The sequence below is a fragment of the Typopeltis vanoorti genome, chromosome 22 (genome assembly GCF_054136105.1).
Source record: "Typopeltis vanoorti isolate ZY-2024b chromosome 22, IOZ_Tvanoo_1.0, whole genome shotgun sequence".
NCBI classification, from domain to species: Eukaryota; Metazoa; Arthropoda; class Arachnida; order Uropygi; family Thelyphonidae; genus Typopeltis; species Typopeltis vanoorti.
Window position 1 is genome coordinate 50765037 of NC_143570.1, and position 21182 is coordinate 50786218.

A 21182-nucleotide genomic window follows, 5' to 3' on the forward strand; every position below is an offset into this window, starting at 1 on the left:
GGTTCGATTTTTAGTAAGATAAAATCGTTACCGTGCAGGTAATCCTTTCAATCATTAGTCCAACCTTCTTATTGCTATGAAAAATCTGTTTATCAGATCTTTCAATTACATTTTCCTGGTGAACTGAAGTTTTCAAGTTTGTCTGATTTTCTTGATAGCTGTCTGATAAAGTACTTGAAAGCTTTATCAGACCACCATGTAGAAAATCAGATTTTTGGAATTTCTCTAATGCTATAATCTGATTTTCATTTATTTTAATCACGCCTGTCTTTTTCAGAAAACAATCGGAAAACATAAGTTTAAGACATGCTGTACAATATCGGAATTTTAAGGTTTAATTTAATTTCATTCATTTAAATGCCCAAAATTCCTCCGTTAAATATCTTTTAAAATATCTTCTTTTAAAATAAAATTTCTGTTTTAATTTTTAATTAAAAATTAAAACAGAATTACTTATTCTGTAATTCTGTTTTAATCTTTGTTTACAATCTTCAAACTGTGATCTGAGAAAATCATTTCTCAGATCGCAGTCCATCATACCTGGATTTCCGAGTTTCCCAAATCTCTCTCTCTTATAAAAAGAACTTCCACAAGATCGAACTAATGAAAAATTAAATTAAATACGTGTTGTTAGTTATAATAAATATATTACAATAGTTAAAAACCAGTTTATGCACTAGAATTTGAACAGTCGTACTGCAATGTTTACTATTACTATTTCTAAAAAAATTTGAATCTAAAGTTTTTCTTCGGTATTTAACATGGACAACTTAAATATTCGAAAACGTTATGGCAAATATTGCTCCTATGTGAAATACAAACTTGTCTCATATCCTTCCACAGAAATCCTTATTGTTCATTTAATATGAACCATCAAGCAGAAAAGTTCGTCTGTTCCAAATAGCTAACTAAAAAGCAAACAATGGAGGTAAAAATAAACACATAAAAATGAAAATAACTTGTGTTGAAAGTTACCCTCGCAAGAGTCTGCAATAACGTCGGTTAAGGACCAACACTATAAAAACGGTGGCTGTTGCGTAACTATGTCTAAACAGCTATTGCGACCGACCGGTTTTAGACCATCCTTGATCTTGATATTTGGTTTCAGATGGAGGTCTATTAAGCTATTTAAAAACCGAGAATTATAGTTATTTTCTTTCTGGTAGCTTACAGAGTAATCCTAATTACGACGTATCTGCCAAGTGAACTAATCTTCCTTCTTTAACTCTTTCACAGGCTAATCTTCCCTACTCACTGCGTGTATTTAAAGGTTTCAAAATAAAAATATAAGAAACATTTTTATCTTAGGACTTCAAAAGATTTAAAACCAGCTACTCTGATGGACGGTAAGAGGAGAAAAAACACGTTTGCGTAATTATGCTAAAAGTGTATTTTTTTTTTTTCATTTAAAAATGAATTTTAAAGTGAATTTAATTTGTACTTAATTTGTAAAATTGTAACAGCGAAGGCTGGATTTCAGTTCTCAAGAACTCTTATAATTTGAAACTGAATAATACCGACTTGCTACCACAAGAGGAAGTTCGTTCGAACCTTGTAAATAAATAACTCACTTTGTTGCTTCTAGTTCCGGAAATATAAGCAATCCATCATAACTGACCAAGCTTCCAATCGATTTTCCCACTGGGTTTCTTCAAACGCAGCTAGGGTTTCCCCTTGATCCTCCCTCTTTCGTGTTCTCTTCTGTCAGTGGATATATTTTGTGAGCTGCAGAAGTTTCAATTTTTGGTTTCTGACCCATCAATAAAACTGAAACCGTTAGCAACTACTGGATTTCAGTCCTCAATTTCTAACCTCGTAGCCACGGGAACCGAAGGCTGGCTAGTTTGAGCGAGACAACTGTTCATATGTTGTTATTCCGTGCCAAAAGAAATTGTATTTTTTTATTTAGCCGCAGGCCACAAGAGGTTTGGATCTGTGACATCACAAGGCCAATATATTAGCACACTGCTTCTTGTCATTTTGCTCATAGTGGTCTGTGGCAGCGCAGAGCAGAAATGAAGACGTTGGGTATTTCATTTTGGTGTGTTTAATATAACTTTGTCCACAAAAGTGTGTTTGACTTGTGACAAATCAGAATTCACAAATGTTTATATCGGTATTGGATCCAAGGAAATAGCGACAACGTTGATGCAAAAATTAGCCTATTTTAAGACTCCGTGCTGTTTACGATAATTGTCGTATTATTAATTATTGCAAACTTGCTTCGAGTGGTTCTTTCTGATTTTGTTTTCCTCCAAGTTATTTTTATATAACAGTTACAGCTGAGCCATTGATTGGAATGCACTACCTGAGAGTGTGGTGAGGCCAGGGACAGTGAATGCATTTAAGTCGAGGTATGATGAGTTGCGCATGTGAGAGTGGGGCCTTCCATGATGAGTCTGTTTACTCCATGGAGGTCTGCGGATAATAATAATATTGTAAATTAGTATAGGGCATAGACTAAGGGTTCAATAATTAGAAGATCCTGCTCTGGAGACCAAATATGGAGTATTTTTCAATAGCCACACAGACCTTTAAAAACAGGGTAGTGGTCTCGCATCGGGCAAAGAAAATAATTTTCGCCTAAACACATTGACAAATATTCATGGCCGAATGAAATCTGGTAAGGTAATTATTCCTTCACTTAATAAGCTGTTGTTGTTGTTGTTGCATCCTGTGTTCTAAAATTTTTCCAAGTAAAGCACTTGGAGACAAAGAAGCTCATCTGGGTAAACACATCGTGAATGTAGGGTTGTCACAGTTAGCAACATTGGTAGACTTATTGTTGTTTGTGACAAAAGCTTCAACTTCTAAGGTAAAGTTAATTTTATTAATAAAGTTTTAGAAAATGGTTTTTTTGTTGAAAGTATGAAAGATCAAAATAGCACTTATATCACAGTTCAGTGCAGGGGCGATGCTCCATTCAATCCGTCTATTTTTTATATTTTTTTAAAGGAACTCCCACTCTTTTTTTTTATTTTTTACTTAATCTAGAAACCACACTCGGACCTTTTCAAGCCAATAAGAGGGGTACTGGTCTCTCACAGAAGAATGAAATTCAAGTTAACCTAAGAATTAGCATTATGGAAATTTGAATCCACAGTACTGATGGAAAAGCCAGTACGCTAACCATTCATCAAACTAAGCTAGCAAAATTGAATAGACTAAGAAGCATTGTTATTAATAAAAATTACAATGCATCATGATTTTTCTGCGCATGGCATATGTTTAAATTAACAGATAATATTTAAATTCCGTTAAGCGCTGCTGGCAAGTGCTGGAGTACCGCCTTAGTTGAGGTATAAACGTCGACAATAATTTAAATTAGTTTTTTCTACTTTAAATTTAAATAATTTAAAGTAGAAAAAAGTTATATTCAGTCTGTTCCAACAAATTAAGGTATTATGTAGATAGCACAAAAGTTAAAAGATACTTTCTTATGAACTTCGCAGAGTATATTTTATCACTCAGTGAAAATTCTTGAGTATATCCCTGCACAACTTTGTGATGTAGAACGGATCACATTATAGATTTTTAAATAAAATTTTCTATCTTAATCACATTGTAAGTATTAACTCTAAATCTGGTAATTTAATTCTCCTTAATATCAGACAATTATATTTTTAAAGCTTAGCTTTTTTTTCCAAGTATAGACTGGATTATAATCTCAGAAAGAACGATATCCTTTCCATTGAGGAAATATCGTGTAAGTCATTTGCAGTCTTGCCACCATGAAATTTAACTCTACTAACGAGAGAAAAATTTGGATTCATTTTATGAGAGGATTAAGACAGCTTCTTGATTTAAAAAATGCTAAAACCTGCTTACTTTTAACTAGGAATGCAAATGTAATTTAATACTGCTTTATATATTTATTTTCTATTAATGTTTAAAGCACTATGTAATGCGATTCGATTCATTAGCTTGAACTCTGTTAATCTAAGTAATCTAGCGTCTCAAAGTAGCCAATCAGTTACGAAGGAACACCAGCATTCTAAGCATCCCCAGTTTGAAACTGGTCTTGGACACGACAAACCTTTTATAAAGACCGTTCGACTGAACGTGAATTATCCAATCACATATATAGATGGCAGGTTTTTCACGCCCCGGAACTTGGGATGATTTTCAACTCACAAATCAGGCGAACTTGAAGGCGCGCGCGCACACACGCACACACACACACACACACACACACAATTAACAAACATATTACACTGGCCTCCACAGGCATAGTTGTTTCAGCCATGACTGCAAACTCAAACTCAGAGATTTTTTACCCCTTTATTAATTTGCAATATGATACAAATTTTATTCAACACTTTTACTTGAAATTATCGAAATATTGCTACATTCTGATATGTTAGTGTATATAAATAAGTATGTTTTAGTATTTTTGTCGTTAAAACTGATTCTTTGGTAAACAAGTAATTCAAATTGCATCTCTTTTGAATTTCAAGCATTACAGTAAAAATACAGTTTTGCAAATTATGTGTTTATCAGGACATTATTTAGATAAGCTATGCAAAAAAAGAAAACAATTTCGCGAATATTTTAACTACTAGCCGACAGCGAATTTAAAACACGGCTGATAGCGGCCACTGAGGCCATCTGATATCTGGACCACCTATCAAACCAAGTTAACAATTTATTAAAAATGAGACGAATATTTGTGACCTCAACTAGCTACAACCTTTACGCGAAGGATCCAATGAAGAAAAATCCGCACTGCTAATTCAGATAACTTTCGTTATCTCCTAGTACTACTTGTCAGAGCCACAACACATGACGAGGCTACCCCTCTGGACAATGGTAACTTGCTGAAGTGGTATGAAGAGTTTTCCAACCTTTGAAGATGACAATTTGGTCCGTACTCGTAACCGCGTATTATTATGGATTACAAAATGTCACAATTTCTAATCTCTGACTTTCTGCATCTCACATTCCTTGCGCAGCGGCTATTTTAATGGATAAAGCAATCATCTCGCTTTGAAAAGTGAGGTCGGAGTGGAGTAAATATCACCACGAGGAGTAAATGAACACAAGCTGGTTGCGCAAAGATATCTAATTACCCTAGCTTTCCTCTTATTCTCCGCTGAACAAAGGATACGAAGTTCTAGGAGAATTCAATTCAAGGAATCCATCCTGTTATATTTTGACGGGAAGAGCTAATAATCTCACTCTCTCAAAAGATCGAAATAATGTTTGCTACTTTCGCTCTGTAACAATAGTCATCACTATATTTTTGTACCTTAGAATGGCTCAAAGTTTATAATCAAAATCTAACTACTGAACTTTTAATTAGTGAAATAAATTAAGGAATACGAATTAATGTATCTGCTACACTAATTTAAAATATTAATAGCAGAGAAGCGTATGCCTCTGCTCGTTCTCTCTCTCTCTCTCTCTCCCAAGTCACATCATATACCGGACCTTTTCCAAACATTTTAAGTGTAAATAAATGATAAACGAAATAAGTTGCTCACTATTTCAGTTTTTAACTATATAAAGATGAGTCGGTATGTTTTTAAAAGGTGTTCAGGAAGTTCCAGTAATCTACTTCCACTAGCAACTCGAAAAAACTCAGCTTCCAAAAATGATAATCCAACAATCTTAAGAGAGATTAAAACTCAGAAAGAAAATAAAAGTTAGAAAAGCGATTGAAGCATGAGGAAAATATGTAAAATTTGATTTCATAATGGACGTCTAAAAAGTGGTAGTTACGATGAAAACAAGAGAAATTAGACGAAAGATATACTGAATTTCTGTAATTTTATATTATTTCATTTTATTTTGTTATTAATACTGAAAGCATTTGTATAAAATTCTATTCTTATTAACAAAGTAGCATTTGGAAAATTTCCAGTCCATACCTGCAGATGTTTACATTGTCTTTCCGGTATAGCTGGACGTAAAATGTTTCAAATGAAATCCTACTTCCCCCCCCTTTTATTCTGTCGCAAAGCTAGATCTAAAGGGTTTAGGCAGAATGGCCTTTGCAGAGCTCAACATCGTTTCTCCGTCATTTGCATATTTATTCATCTGAGCTGTCTCCTTTTCACACTTTCAAATTCTCGCTGCTGCTGCTCTCCTGGACATCTAAAAGCTTCATTTAATCCTCTGAGAAACCGATCCTTTAACGGCTTCCTCGTAACTGTAATATATTGCTTTCTCATGGTAATAACGTCTTGGCTGGCGTTCGCCGAAGACTTATAGATACATTTGCCTTTGGCCGTTCATCTGTTTTAAAAGTGTATTGGCCATCATTTCAGTTGTATACTTTAGAGTCAACAGGAAATCCCAACCACGCTTTCTTTAATATAAGCAGATAAAACATCGCCAATCAGCTGTAGACCATCCAATAAACAGATCACAAATCACAATAGAATTGCGAATTCTCCCTCCTGGAAAATAACGTGTCGTCTATATTGGCCACTCTTTCACTATCTCGTGAAAAGGGAACAGCCATCACGCGCGAGACCCGAAATGTGTACAAATTTAAAAAGTTTTAAAGAACATTTGGGGATGACGTACTTGTGTTGATGGCAGTTGATTTATAACGGCAGTTATTCAAGGCAATAAGCGTCATGAATGCGACTTCGGCTATAAAGACAAATGGAAATTGCTTCAGACAAAGGATTAAGATAGAATATGCGTCGGTGGAGCTTTCTGTATCGAAAGCCTGCGAACGTACACAGTCAGGATTGTAATCACTAGGATTGAAATGGACCTTTGGATTTGTTTTCTCCCATTTTGCGCAGATCATGAAAGTAAAATAGTGTGTACGATGGTAACTGAATCTCTTGTGTTTTCCAACACGACCAAAACAAGTTCTACCGTACAGCAAACAATCCCATAAGACCTTTTGTTTACCAGATGAATTTAGACCAAATGACAACAGAAGGAGAGACGATTCCGATCGTTACGTATCAGAGAAATGATTTGGATCTAAAGTGCCATTAATATTACAAACTACAGAATGCTACGACAGCATCTCTTTGTAGTATATTTTACCTATATAACGCATTTCACTAAGAATGTTTTAAAATTCTTATATAGTACTTGGCATTAGGCTTTTTATATGTAAAATTACACGAATACAAGTAGCTATTTAAATAAATGATATTATTAAAAACATTTAAAGAGAAAGACACGAGCAAAAATGAGACGCGCCTGTTGATAGTTTCTTTATAGAAACTTGGCGAATGGATACACCATGATACTTTTGGATTTTGCTAAGGCTTTTGACAGAACGGATAAATGGAAGTCTGTTGCATAAATTGGAGAATATGGGATTGGATTATAAACTATTGACATGGATAAGAGGATGGCTGACTAACAGATATCAAAAAGTGGAATATGGGCGATGTGAATCTGCAGGAGTCAAGGTAACCAGTGGTGTGCCTCAAGGATCAGTGCTTGGTCCACTGTTATTCAATCTATATATTAATGTCATTGGGGAGGATTTCACATGCGACATACGACTATTTGCTGATGATGCAAAGATAGGTAAGGTAATCAGGAGTGCTGATAATACGCAGTACTTACAGAATGATTTGAATAGGCTGGAATTTGGACATGTGAAAATGGCTGTCATTTCAGTGGTGATAAATGTTGGATATAATACAACATTGGATATTTAATCACACTTTGGTGTGATTAAATATCCAATGTTGTATTATATTGGTAGGATTAGGCTAGAAGAAACTAATGAGACTAGGGATCTTGGAGTTTCAGTGGACAGTAAGTTGAAATTCAGTGATCATATAGCAAAGATTGTAAATACAACAGAATAAGGAAGTCCTTTTGCCTCTTCACAAGGTCTTGATAAGACCTCATTGAACTATAGCGCAAAGGTCTCCTGGTTTCCGTTATGATTCTGATACAGCGCAGAAAGTGCAAAGATAATGATATCAATGATATTAAAAATGATATCAGGATTGTAGAAAACTGATTATGAAGACAGACTGAAAATTTGTAGGCTGCAAACAGGAGAAAGAGGGGTGATATGATGAGACTTATAAAGTTATACAGAATTTCACAAAATGGAATTTTTCATTTTATGGAGGGTGGGAAATGACGCGAGGACATCCTTGGAAGGTGAGAATGAATGCTGTCAAGAAGGGGGTGAGGGCTAGATTTTTTCCTCATACAATGGTGCGTGATTGGAATGGACTGCTGTTGGATGTTGTGTGTGCAAGTAGCGTGAATGAATTCAAAAATAAGTATGATAGCTGGTGCGAATAATATGACCTCCCTGCAGGTCTCTCTTAATATGATAATAATAATAATATTATAATTATATTATATTTTTATATTAAAAATATATTATATTAAATATATCATTATATAAAATATATATAAAAATATTATAAAAATATATAAATATTAAATATATTATAATTATATTATAGTTATAATAATAATAATAATTGTTATATATTATTATGCTGAGGGCAGAATGTATCTTCAAAAGTGCTTAAATTTGATTTCACTAACCTGAAGATTGTTTTGAAGTGCTAGTTCTCATCAGAGATTAAGTAAAAACTTAAACAGCAAACTCTCTCTCGATATCATAGCAATCCTATGTGAGAATTAAATCCTTCGGTTTTATACTTTAGTAATTTAAAAAATTCAAATTATGAACATTTATACGGGAGCGTATTCCATCACCATAAAGGAAAACCAGATTTCAATTATCGAGCTATCACTCATGTATATTATTTTCTGGTTAATGCTACGAATGTTTGCTTGTTCAGCGTGTTGTTCACTTCGCCGTCCCTTATTCACTATGAATGATTATAATTCATTTCAAATTGACCACTATTTTCCTCATACAGTGGTGAGATTATCACAACTTCAAGTGCTGTCTGCACAACCGTACGGATAGATTTCAAGTACCTGTCAGAATCCCCCCCCCCACTCTTATACTTACATTATTTATAAATAACCAACCGATGCATTTGGATTAATCAAATATGTGATTCGATTTAGTGTTAATCAAATTTAAATAACCTTATTCTATTTCAAAAAAATCACTTTAATACGAAGTGCATCTAACTGTCCATGCTCGCTTGAATATATCTTTCATCCACGCTAAAAAAGACACCTGACATCAACCAAAAATAAGGATTCATGCTCTGTCTCTGATTTTAAATTAAGAAATATGACCCAGATGCAATTAAAAAAGTTCTTCACGTTTTTCACCCCCCCCCTACAATAACACAAACTTCCGTTGCATTAAATTTCTCAGTGATGGCTGTTTGCACCTTACTGTTAAGTGGGATAAAAAAAATTCTGTGCTTGGCTTTATGCTTCCTCAGCGTAAACACTCCATGTACGATTTCAGTATAACGGAGTTCCATGACATCAATCGCTTCAAAATCACTTGCAGTTCTTTCTCCCCAACACGTGACTGACTTATCTGGAACTTACTGTTAACACACAGCTCGTCGAATATCATAGTTCTGTCATTCTTCCTCTGCAGTGACTTCTCATAATTTGTCCACGCAGTTCAACTGTTCACTTTTCGGGTCCATTTCACTTAAATCATCTGCTGAAGAACGATCCTTCTTGGACTGCGAGGGGGAAGGTCTCACCCTAAGAATGATCTGCCAGTTGTTGCAGAATTTCTTTCTAGAATGCATTTCCTCTTGGAGTACATGAAACAGTGGAAAAAAAATAAAATCAAAGGAATAAAAGCAGGATACAAGAATGCAGTAAAACCAAACTTCCAACTCAACAATGCTCGTATGTACAAGGTAGGAATTATCGAGAATACGAATAATTAAAAAAAAAAAAAAACATTTTTCTACGAGTTATGAAGTGTTTGAGAACTCAACTGATAGGTGGTATTAGTGATATGTTCAGAAAATTAAACCGAGGAGTTATCACACGAATGTTACCTACTTGAAAGGCTATAATGCAATAGTCTCTTTGGACAATGTTAACAAATTAAAAAGAGTCAGTAGCGCCGGCAATTTGTTTATCACTATAAATGCACAACAGTGATTATAACCATGCACTAGAAGGAATGGCGAATGAAGGAGAAGTAACAAAAGGAAAGGCTTTTCAATAATTTAACATGAAAATGGTATACAACACCTTTTTGATACTTTAACCTTCTGAATATCAAGCTATAGTTCCACCGAAGAAGAAAATCAAGCGATAGATTGCCAGTAAAATTTCAGGAGAAAGTTTTCTCAAGATAAATTTCACTATAAAGCCTCTTGAGAAGGCCTTGCTGCCGCTCTTAAGCTTAATGATCGGGAGAATCGCTAGAGTGGCCTGCAGGAAACAAGATCCTGTTAGACACGTCAGGATGCCCACTAAGGTCAAGTGATTTCGTGAGTGAAAAACAGAGACGGAGAAAAACAGTAAGAAAAACTTTCTTCACTAGTTGACAAAAAAAAAAAACTATAAAAACAAGTGTTATTTTCTATTCCCGGATCCATTTGTATGGCTTAAATGCTTTCTTTAGGTACAAAGAAATGGAAAGGACCAGGCAAAGGACTTATCTTAGATTAATTATCCATATTTTTCTTAATAACGGCCCAAAGAGCAAGAGTGGTGATGCTGGCAATTCGGATATGCCAAAGAGAAGTCGTAAAGTACTTCCTTTTAAATGAAAAAGTGAAAATTCTTGACTTGATAAAATAATAAAAAAAATAAAAAAACGTATGCTGAGGTTGCTAAAATTCAGATAACTGAATCTTATTCAGTCAAATACAGATAACATTCAGATAACTTTTATTGCAGTATGTTGTTATACATTGTTCTATTTTATCATTGTAGTTATTGTTGTTAACCTCTTACGCCTAATTTATAAATTAAACTTTATCATAGGTGTATAGGAGTCGGTACTGTCCGCGGTTTCAGGTATCCGTGGGAGGTCTTGGACCCTATTATCCGCGGATAAGGGGGGAAATTACTGTAAAATATGTACAAGACTACGTTCGTCTTGGCAAAATTACAAATCAGTATCAAAAAATAAATATTTACTTTAGGCACCAGATTTTGTTATTCATTAACAAACACGAAGAAAATTTTATATAAATATAATTTATTCAAAAGATTTTAATTATAAAGTAGCCAATCTCCCTGGTTATAGAAGTGCGCGCTTTATTATTACAGGACCATTATATGTCTTTGCGACACTGTAGTATGTGGGCTTACCTTAGTATATAAATAACTTCCGCATTGTTACAGTAAAGTATTCTGTTAAATGCTATGTTAGTTATTTTTATAACTTAATAGAAAGATAGAGTTGATATTCTTTACCGGTAAAAGTCAATAGAGCAGGCATGCCAGTTATTTTACGAAGTATGCCTCAGAAACATGGGCACATGTTTCTGAGGCACACTTCCTTCTTACACCTTGATCTCCAATGCTGATCCTATTGACATAGAACGAACTCCAATCGTTTATCAGGGCACACGCACACGCACACACACACACACACGCACACACGCACACACAAATAGTAATATTTATTATAGTACTGTTGTTTACACAGCTTTCCAGATAAATGGCGATATACTGAATAATTTTTCACTTAAAGTTCTTCTTTCCTTCTTTTTTTTTGGAGGGGGAATGGGGAGTTATTGAAAACTATTTGTAATCTCCGATAATTTTAGGCAATAAATAATAACTTAGTTTTAATGTCTTTATAAAAGAAGATTCAATTATACTCAAATGCGGATAGTTCCTTCCTGGGCGTGCGCACTTATTAGAATGGCATATATATCGTTTCAGAATTTTGTGTTTTATTTTATTTTTTCATATGAGTAGTTTCTGTCAACGAGTTAGTTACTATCGATTCTTCAGAGAAAAACTGAGAAAATGTATAATCATTGATTTGCGTAAGAATGTCTTCTTACCTCTCAAAGAAAAAAAAAAATAGTAATTCCAAGTTTTAAGAATTATTCACAGTAAAGTAATCCGTACATAATTTTAAACTGAAGACAAATTTAAAGTGAACACAGCAGAAAATGAATTTTAAAAAAAGGGGAAAAAGAGAAAACAAATTACCGGACGGGACAAAGAATTTTTGTGAAGACTAATATATGTTAAGCGCTAATGAAGCTCAGAAGGAAAACAAAATAATCTATTGAATTTTATGCAAGCGATACAACTAGTACATGTTCAAATCATAATGTCGAAAGTTTTTCACTTGATTTGACTATAAATTAAAGATGTATCTTTAATTTCAGATCATAATGTTTAAGTTTTATGAGTCTGGAAAAAACTTTTTTTCTTATCCCTTCTCTAAGCAGATTATCATGATCAGGTAATGGCACAATTCAAACTAACGATATAACAGTAGTGATACACGCTATAATATCATTAGAAAATCAAATAACTACGGAAAATATAAAGTTTAAAATGTTTTTGGTCATTATTTCATGTCTATATAATATATGCAAAAAAATTTTAGTTTTAATCATACAGTTAGGTTATACTTTAAGCTTTAACGTGAATCTGCAGTATGAAATAAAAGTTTCCTAACATTTAAGTTCATCTATCGCTTGGCTCAGATCCACTAGCAACCAAAATTCTTCATCAAAGAGAAGTTACTGATATGGGACTATGCAGCCTATGATTTAGTATGTGAAAAAGGTATGGTTGGAATATGAGTATCATTCGGTCTCTGACGCCGGTGATATCATAGGAGGATTCTGTTTGTTAATTAACACGTTTTAAAACTGTCACTGCTTGTTGTCTCTTTGATAAATGCCAATAAAATGATTCATAAGAAAACTCTAAAAAAAAAAGCTAGTTAGAAGAAACAACTATGAATTGGAACGAGCGCGACAAAAGATAAAAAGAAAACTGTTCACGTGAATTTCTTATGTTCTGTACACAACTTACACCTGAATTAGCATTCTCACTAAGAGAAATTTATTTTTCCAATTTGCAACAGATATTTATTGGTAATTTAGTAAGTTGTCAATTTTATTCTGGATTCTTTCCATAAAATTAATCTTCTATTATCAGGTGGCAAGTTGCATTACTGCATTGTCCACATTGATATTAATTAATTCATTAACCTTCAAGACAGCAATTAATATTTCGTCATCTTATTGTACAATAAATCATTATACGTCGAAAAAAGTGTGCTGCTTTTTTTCTTATGGAGAGTACTTTCCTTGTAAGGTGAAAGAGATTATCACTTACACACTTTGCAATCTCATTTAACTCCGGTTCGCTCTTTCTTATCTGGGTTTCCCCTTCTATTTTATTTTTATTGTCTGAATCTTTCAATGCACTTTGGTTCCTAGTATTTTGCCCTTTTAATTCTATTTTACCCACTGATTCAATGACCTGGAAGAGCGCATTCCTTTTTAGTGTTCTTAATTCGTTTTTTCGTCTGGATGCAGCGATCTATGATCGATTTTGAAATTTCCATCCCATCAATCATACAGCCAAGACCAGTTCTCATCTCTTTTCCTTCCTTCTGTGTGGCCAATCTGGCTAACAATTCTTTTACAATTTTGCTTGTTTTCTAGAGCAGAAAACAATGGTCAATTTCGGTGTCATTTCAACCGCAAATCCCCGTGGTTTGTTTTTATAAATGTCTCAGTCATGCACTGCATCACTTAAACTACTGATACATATCCGGTCCTATGCACCCTGCCATAATTCGTTACACTGTTTTCATTTCTCATAAAACAATTGCTTTAATGCTCGTTCCAAGTCAGAATATCAAGCTCACAGCTAAGTTTGAGATTAAATTAATAACACGAAATCTTCATCTCTTGGAAAGAGTATTTCAAGGCATAAATCTCTTAAAGTACAATTTTATCACTTAAAAAAAGTTTCAGAAATTAATTATATATCCTTTATTATTTTTCAGAGTGCCACGACGGGTATGTGACCTTTGAACTGGTCACCGGATATGTATATACTGCGCCAGATGATACAATTGATTTATTACCTGGTACGCTGCATCTAACGGACTGCCTTACACATTGCCAGAACAATGATTCCTGTCAGTCTGTTAATTTTGAGACTGGACTCTGTGTGTTGTTTACTTCCAGCGCCACCCAACGACCAGGAGCCTTAACTGCTTCTCAGTTTCCAGTATTCACCATCTACGCCCATAAAATCTGCTTACCAGGTAACGTCATTGAATGGTTATATCGAAATTATAATTGATTTCATTTGAAACGTTATATTTTGACTATTAAATGTTAAATATAGTTTGTTTATGACATGATAAAACAAGCTTTTTTTTCTTTATGGTTACAAAGAGGTATATTTGAACACCTCAGTAAGAATACGATGGAACCGTGGCATTAAAATGAATTGTCTAATACAGTGTTTCTCACCCTTTCTAAGGCCAAGGACCAGTAAAATGCTGAAAACAATTCTACGGACCACTAAGTTGCAGAGGCGTAGCTGGGGGAAGGGAAGGCAGCGATCCGCCGCAGGCGGCACTTTTTTTGGCGTTTAAGAAATCTTGCCTTACTGTCTATAAAACAGCAACTGAGTGATGAAATAGACTTCGATAATGTCATCGACGATTTTGCGAACAGAAAAGCAAGAAAAATAGCATTTTAGAATGTTGGAATTAAAGTGTTTTACTTCAAAAATAAACAGTGTTTTTAATTTATTTCCCTATACGTCATTTTGACTTTTCGTAATTTTTTTAAAAACCTAAGTAGGAATTACCAACATTTCGGAAAAACTATGCCATTTATAACATAATAAATCTAGAAGCATGTTTTGAATACATATGGAAATATAATTAATTAAACTGGAAGTAAACGATTAAAAGTGTATCATCATTGAACAAAGTTTTAATTTTTATTAAACAAATAAATAATATGATATAATTATGTTACTACTTACTTTTAATGAGATGGTTGAGCTTCTCGACCCTTGCAGAGTATCTGGATATCTGGCTCAATATTGGTTAAATTCAGTCGAAGATCGGCACGCACACACACGAACACATTTTCTGTATTTTGTTTTTATCTGAAGGAGCGATGAAAATCGCTCCTTCAGATAATTGAAATAACCTTGTTAGTACTTTGCCCCTGGAATGCCAGCGAATTTCAGAATGAAGCAGAAGTTGTATATATTCACTGCCCATTTCATTGCAGAGTACTGAAAATAACCTGTTATTTAACGGTCGAGCTTTAATAAAATTAACTAGCTTTATAGCATTATATAGTACAGTTTTAAATTCTGGTGGCATTCCTTTGGAGGCTAACGCTTCCCTATGTATGAAACAATGTACCCAATTCATATCCGGAGCTACTTCCTTGACCATAGAAACAACCCCACTCCTGCCTGTAAGGACGCGAGCTCCATCCGAACAGAAAACTATACATTTTCCCCACTGGATCCCTTTGTGTATTATGTAATTATTGAGAGTGTGAAATATTTCTTCTCCAGTTGTTCGGGATGACAAAGTTCTACAAAACAGAATGTCATCATGAATGTTTTCATCATGCGCTTATCTTACGTAGCATATTAACTGCGCATCATTTGTAACATCAGCAGTCTCGTCTATCTGTAACGCCCAATAAGGGCTCTTCTTAATCCTTTCGATTAACTGAGATTCTACGTCACCTGCCATATCATTAATTCTGCGACCAACAATGTCATTTGAAAGAGGAATAATCAGATCAACATCTTTTAGTAACCTGTTACCAAACATCGTTTTTACCACATCTTTTATAGCTGGAAGTAGCAAATTTTCCCTCATAGAATGAGATTTCCCTGTTTTCGCTATGAGCAAACTTAAGAGATAGGGTGCTTCCAGTGCCTTGCTATTAATGGAACCCATGGCCGAAACACTATCTTTTCCATGATTTAATGTCCCTAAGCGTCGCTGAAAAAATTCAATTGGCTTATTTTTCACATCAGTTTAGTTTCTAAATGTCGTCGGAGTTTCGTAGGTTTTATGCACTCGTTCGACAACACTTCATAACACAAAACCCATTGAAGTTTCTGCTCACTTTCATCTCCACACCAAGTAAACCCGAATTCCAAATATGAACAGTTATATTTCTTACTGTATTTTTTTCTTTGAACTGCTTGTTTCTTCTACTTTAATAGTATCGGATTTACTCGCTATTACAACACTTGTATCACAACTAGGGTTAGCATCACGTTTCATTTGCACTTCTTTTCAAAGTCCTAGTTCTAAGCCACTTTTCCATTATTAAAAATACATTTCCGAAAAATATATAAATACACTTTGTCCGAGTATCACTTAGCACTTCTCAAGATATACTGAGCCTTGGTTGAAGGAGGGAAACCTTCAATAATAAAAATCAATAAACAACAAGCCATTGGTTGAAATGTGGATAACACATGTTCACTTCAAATTTGACAAAGCAGCAAGGGAAGGGGAAGCAACGAAACTATATTACTGTTCACTTCACCCCTCTTTTATTATTGTCATTCTGCCGCTACAAATTTAACGGCAGAATGACGAATAATAAAAAGGGTGAAGCGAACAACAATATAGTTTTATTGCCTTCGCCTTTGAACATTCTGATGATATTTTTTTTTTAAGTCTCCATTTGATTTCAATAATTTTTACTTACTTATTCAATTTTAATTTGTTTAGATGATTAAAAATATATATTTATTTAATTAATTTAAGTCTGCCTGCGGACCACCTGTCCCATCGTCGCGGACCACAGGTTGAGAAACACTGGTCTAATATATCTATTATTTTGTATTTTATGTAAAATATCTAAAGGAACTGTATATTTTAGATATTAAATATTTTTATTACAACGACACTTTTGGATATATCATCGTATCACGTCTGAAATGGTCACTCTATTTCTTTAAACCGGCTGTTTAAAGAAATAGAGGATTCGCTTCAGCAGAAGTTACCATATATATATTCGTATATATAAACTTGCCAATGGTAAGATCGTCTGCTACACTATCTCTTCTCCTGATTTTATAATTGTTAGTAGCTTCCAGGACATTTTGCTAGTAGACCTTCGAGTCTATAGGACTGTATTGGTGGTAAGACGTGTTCCTATAGGATTACTGGGCAGGGGCGATAATATATCCGATCATGATTGGCAGCTTTCTTAGAATAATCAAAATAGATCGATTTCCTTTGGAATACGTTGAGAACAGCGACAACGACGTCATAAGAATTGCTTTTCTAAATGAGGAACCATTAAAGACATCAAGAAAGACACTGATAACGATAACCATGAGGAGAAGTCTGGAGAGATTAGTGCAATGGAGCCGAAAGCCATGTTCCCAACTTCTTATTAATCGAATCTACAAGGGCTACGGTGATTCATCCAGGAAAAGGTGTCGTAAGTGTGGCTGCAATGACCATCTGGGAGCATATCCAAATATCGAAACTGCAGCTTATCAGGACACACCCTTGAGCACTGCAATAGCCCTTATAGAAAATGCCAACAACAAGATAATGAGATAAACATTTTTCCGTATCAAACAGCCATGAAACGACAGGGGAGGAAGGGTACCATCGAATCACTGTCAACTCATGTCGAATAATTCAGATTACACGGACACGTCAAGCAGACAAACAGCACTCCAGATTTTCCATCGCTACCACTAATAGCAGCTGGTTCTGAAAAGGTGAAACGGGCTGACTTTATTAAGACGCCCCTTGAAAAAACTAAAAGTAGCGAAACCTAAAACTTTCCGAGAATTTCCAGGAAAATCAGTTGTAGAGGCAAAGTCTTTCCTCTACAACTACTGAGACAGCAGCTGCCCAAGAAGGGGAGAATACAGTGTAGGAAATAGAAGTAATGACAGCGACGACTAAACGCCAAAGGGATCAAGGAGGAGAAGAAGGAGAAAATATAAAATCAAAACGACAACCAGCCAAAGAAGAATCGATATGCAAGAAAGAGCCCCCCCCCCCCCATAGTAACATCGTCAGCTAAAACGTGTAAAGATTCGCAAAGCCTAGCCATCTTCTCTAAAACAACAAAATAAAGCATCACCCTTCAGTTTCGACTACCATCAACGGGTGAACCATCATAATCGGTCCCTTCAGAAGACGCGATGGAGAGGCTTATCTTTGCAATAGACAAATTCGGCGAACCCTTATTCGTCCCCAAAGTGCAAAACGATTAGATTGCTTAAGAGCCGAATTAGTGTACATTTAATTATTTATGTAAACCTTAAATAAATCATTAATGTATATACATAAATACATACATAAATTTTAAGAGATCATATATACCAATTTTCTTCTACCTAGCTAACGCTAAGATGCAACATATAATTTCACCTTTATTTTTAGTCGTTTTGCCTCTGCCAGTAGTGTCAGGGTGAAACGGGGGTGACCCAACAGGTATTTATATGAATTCTGTTATTAAAGATGGCTTAACGACAGATACTTATGTTTTCACGAACCACGCATAAAATACAAATCGAAAAAGCATATCAAATAAGTGGAGGGGGGGGGGCATTCTAAGAACAATGCTTGGGGCTTGGATAGCGTCACTGAGCATATAAGTAGAGGAACTTCGCGTATTAGGGAATATCATTAACTTTTTTTGCAAGTTAAAATGAAAACTGCTAATATACTAAATCTTTCCATAGTAAATATACGAGTAACCATGATGTTTTACCTCAATTGCTGTTTACGAATTCTCTTTATCTCGAGTAAATATTTTCTTATGTACTCCGGATTTTCAAAAATAGATTTTTGGGGGATTATATGGAATAGTACGGGTAACCCATGAGCTATATGTGTTTTTATGAAGTAAAACTCACAAAAGAGGAAGTATTCCTAAAAATAAGAACTAAAGCCTACTTGCAACAGTTGCACATATAAACAAGTTTATAGATAGAAACATAAGCACTATCATCATCATCATAATCAAATTCCTGACAGGTACCCTCAAGGGGTGTAGGGGATACGATAGTACTACATGAAAAATTTACATCATTACTAACTTCCTATCTACAATTTTCCTCCAAATCAGTCTGTTACTTGTCAAGAATACCACCTGAGATTAGCTCTGCTAACGCATTCCTGGATGCTGACAATGTCAAGTTCTTTCCTAATATCCTCGTTTTTAATATGATATTGCCATTGATGCCATCTGTTCACGCCTCTAATCTTTCTCAGGACTCTCATATCTGCGGTCTCTAGTCTTTGGTCAAGTGTTTCACTTCTGACCCAGCTCCATAAGTTAAAACTGGTTTGAAACTGTCTTGTATACAGCTAATTTAGTGTTCCGACTAATTTCTCTCTTATTCCATATTAATTTACTCAATTGACTTCCTACCATACCAACTTTGTTGATTCTGTTGTCTATTTCCATATTTAATTTACTATCTTCACTAAAAATCGTGCCTAAGTAGCTGAAATGTTTTACTTGTTCCACAGGTTCTCCGTTCACAATGCAGTTGACATTTTCAACGATTCTACCTTTTTTCATTGTCTTTGTCTTTTTATTGCTGACCTTAATACCATATCTATTACAACAATTATTCAATTTAGTCAAGGAATCTTGCAAACTTGTAGCGGATTTATTTAGAAGTATAACATCGTCCGCATAAAGCAAAGAGCTGACATTAACATCTCCAATTTTGATATGTTTAATACCACTTTCCTTCATAATGTGATCCATATAGTTAATGAATAACAGAGGGGATAATATACATCCTTGTCTCACGCCAGATTTAACATTAAACCATCTTCCTGTACTTCCTTCAATTCTAACTGCTGACTTACAACTCAAATTATTGCTTGATATAATGCCCCATTGACACCATATAACATAACTGTAACGTATTGAATAGCTTCTCTCTTGGCACCTTGTCATATGCCTTTTCCAAATCGACAAAATTTAAATACAGATCTTTGTTATATTCCCATGATTTCTCCACTAATTGTCGTAAAGTGCAGATATGATCCTGACAGCCTCTATTTGACCTGAATCCAGCTTGTTCTTCACCAAGCTTTTCTTCCACAACTCTTCTCAACCGTTTCTCAAGTATACTTGCATATATCTTACTAGGAACACTCAGTAGAGAAATACCTCTGTAATTCTCACATTCAGTTTTATTTCCCTTTTTATATATGGGTACTATGAGAGCTCTACTCCAATCATCGGGAATTTTCCCCCTCTGTCCAGGCCTTTTGAACTATGCAGTGCAACCACTGTAAGACTTTTATACCACCATACTTCCGCATTTCTGGTCGAATATCGTCTACTCCTGCTGCCTTTCCACATTTCAAGCCTTTGATGGCTTTTTCTACTTCAAGTATGGATATGTATTCCTGACTGTGTGCAGTTGAATGTTTTTTACCACTGTGCTATCACTGCTTGTTTCATTTAGCAATTTTTCGAAGTAGTTACTCCATACTTCAAGGATATCTTTTTCTCCTGTTTTCATATCACCTTTATCTATCTCTAACCTTTTACAGCACTCTTTCCTCCATTCCTAAGCTTCTTCAACAACCTCCAGAATATTTTGCCACCTTCTTGATATTTATTTTCTATGTTCTTGCCAAAGTCCTCCCATGACTTTTGTTCAGCTAGTTTTACACAGTGTTTAGCTTTCTTACATTTGTCTCTGTATTCTCTAAGAGCACAAGCTGACTTATTTGCCAGGAACTTTTGATATGCTTTCTTCTTTTTCTTCACTGCCTCTTTAACTTCCTGTGTCCACCACGGAGTTTTGATTTTTCTATCCTTGCAGACAACCTCCCACATGACTCTCCGGCTGAATCAATCAGGGTTTTTTTCGAGGCTTGCCACTGAATCTCCAAGGTTTGGTTCCTGTTCTCAAACTCTTTCATTTTTTCTTGAATAAGCTTTGTGTATTTTAGTCTACAGTTCACATCTGAGAGTTGCTCAACTTTTATTCGCTTTAAAACTTTCTTACATGTTATTCTTTTCAATATGAAATTCAGTTTTATCCTGCTCAAGACTAAATAGTGATCACTTCCAATTTCAAATCCTCTGTACACTCTGGTGTCCTGCACCAGGGAGAAAACATCACTATCAACAATAACACAGTCAATGAGACTTTTCTTATTCCTTGCCTCTTCTCTTTATGTGAATTTGTGCACATTTTTATGTGCACAAAACATGGTGTTAGTAATAACTATTCCATATCCTGTGCAGAAATCCAACAGGTATTTACCATTATTATAAGGTTTGCTCTTTTCTCCAAATTTTCCCAAAATATTTTTGTATGTCTGA

The 21182-nt window shown here is 34.8% G+C and overlaps 1 protein-coding gene across 1 annotated transcript in view; it reads left to right on the plus strand.

Moving 5' to 3' along the window:
• LOC150094411 (uncharacterized) overlaps positions 1-21182 on the plus strand; it is a 122692-nt gene that overhangs the window by 46753 nt on the left and 54757 nt on the right. Inside the window, exon 2 of the mRNA XM_090412466.1 lies at positions 13853-14116. Within this exon, the coding sequence (XP_090268592.1) occupies positions 13853-14116 (264 nt within the window). The remainder of the gene's footprint in view (positions 1-13852; positions 14117-21182) is intronic.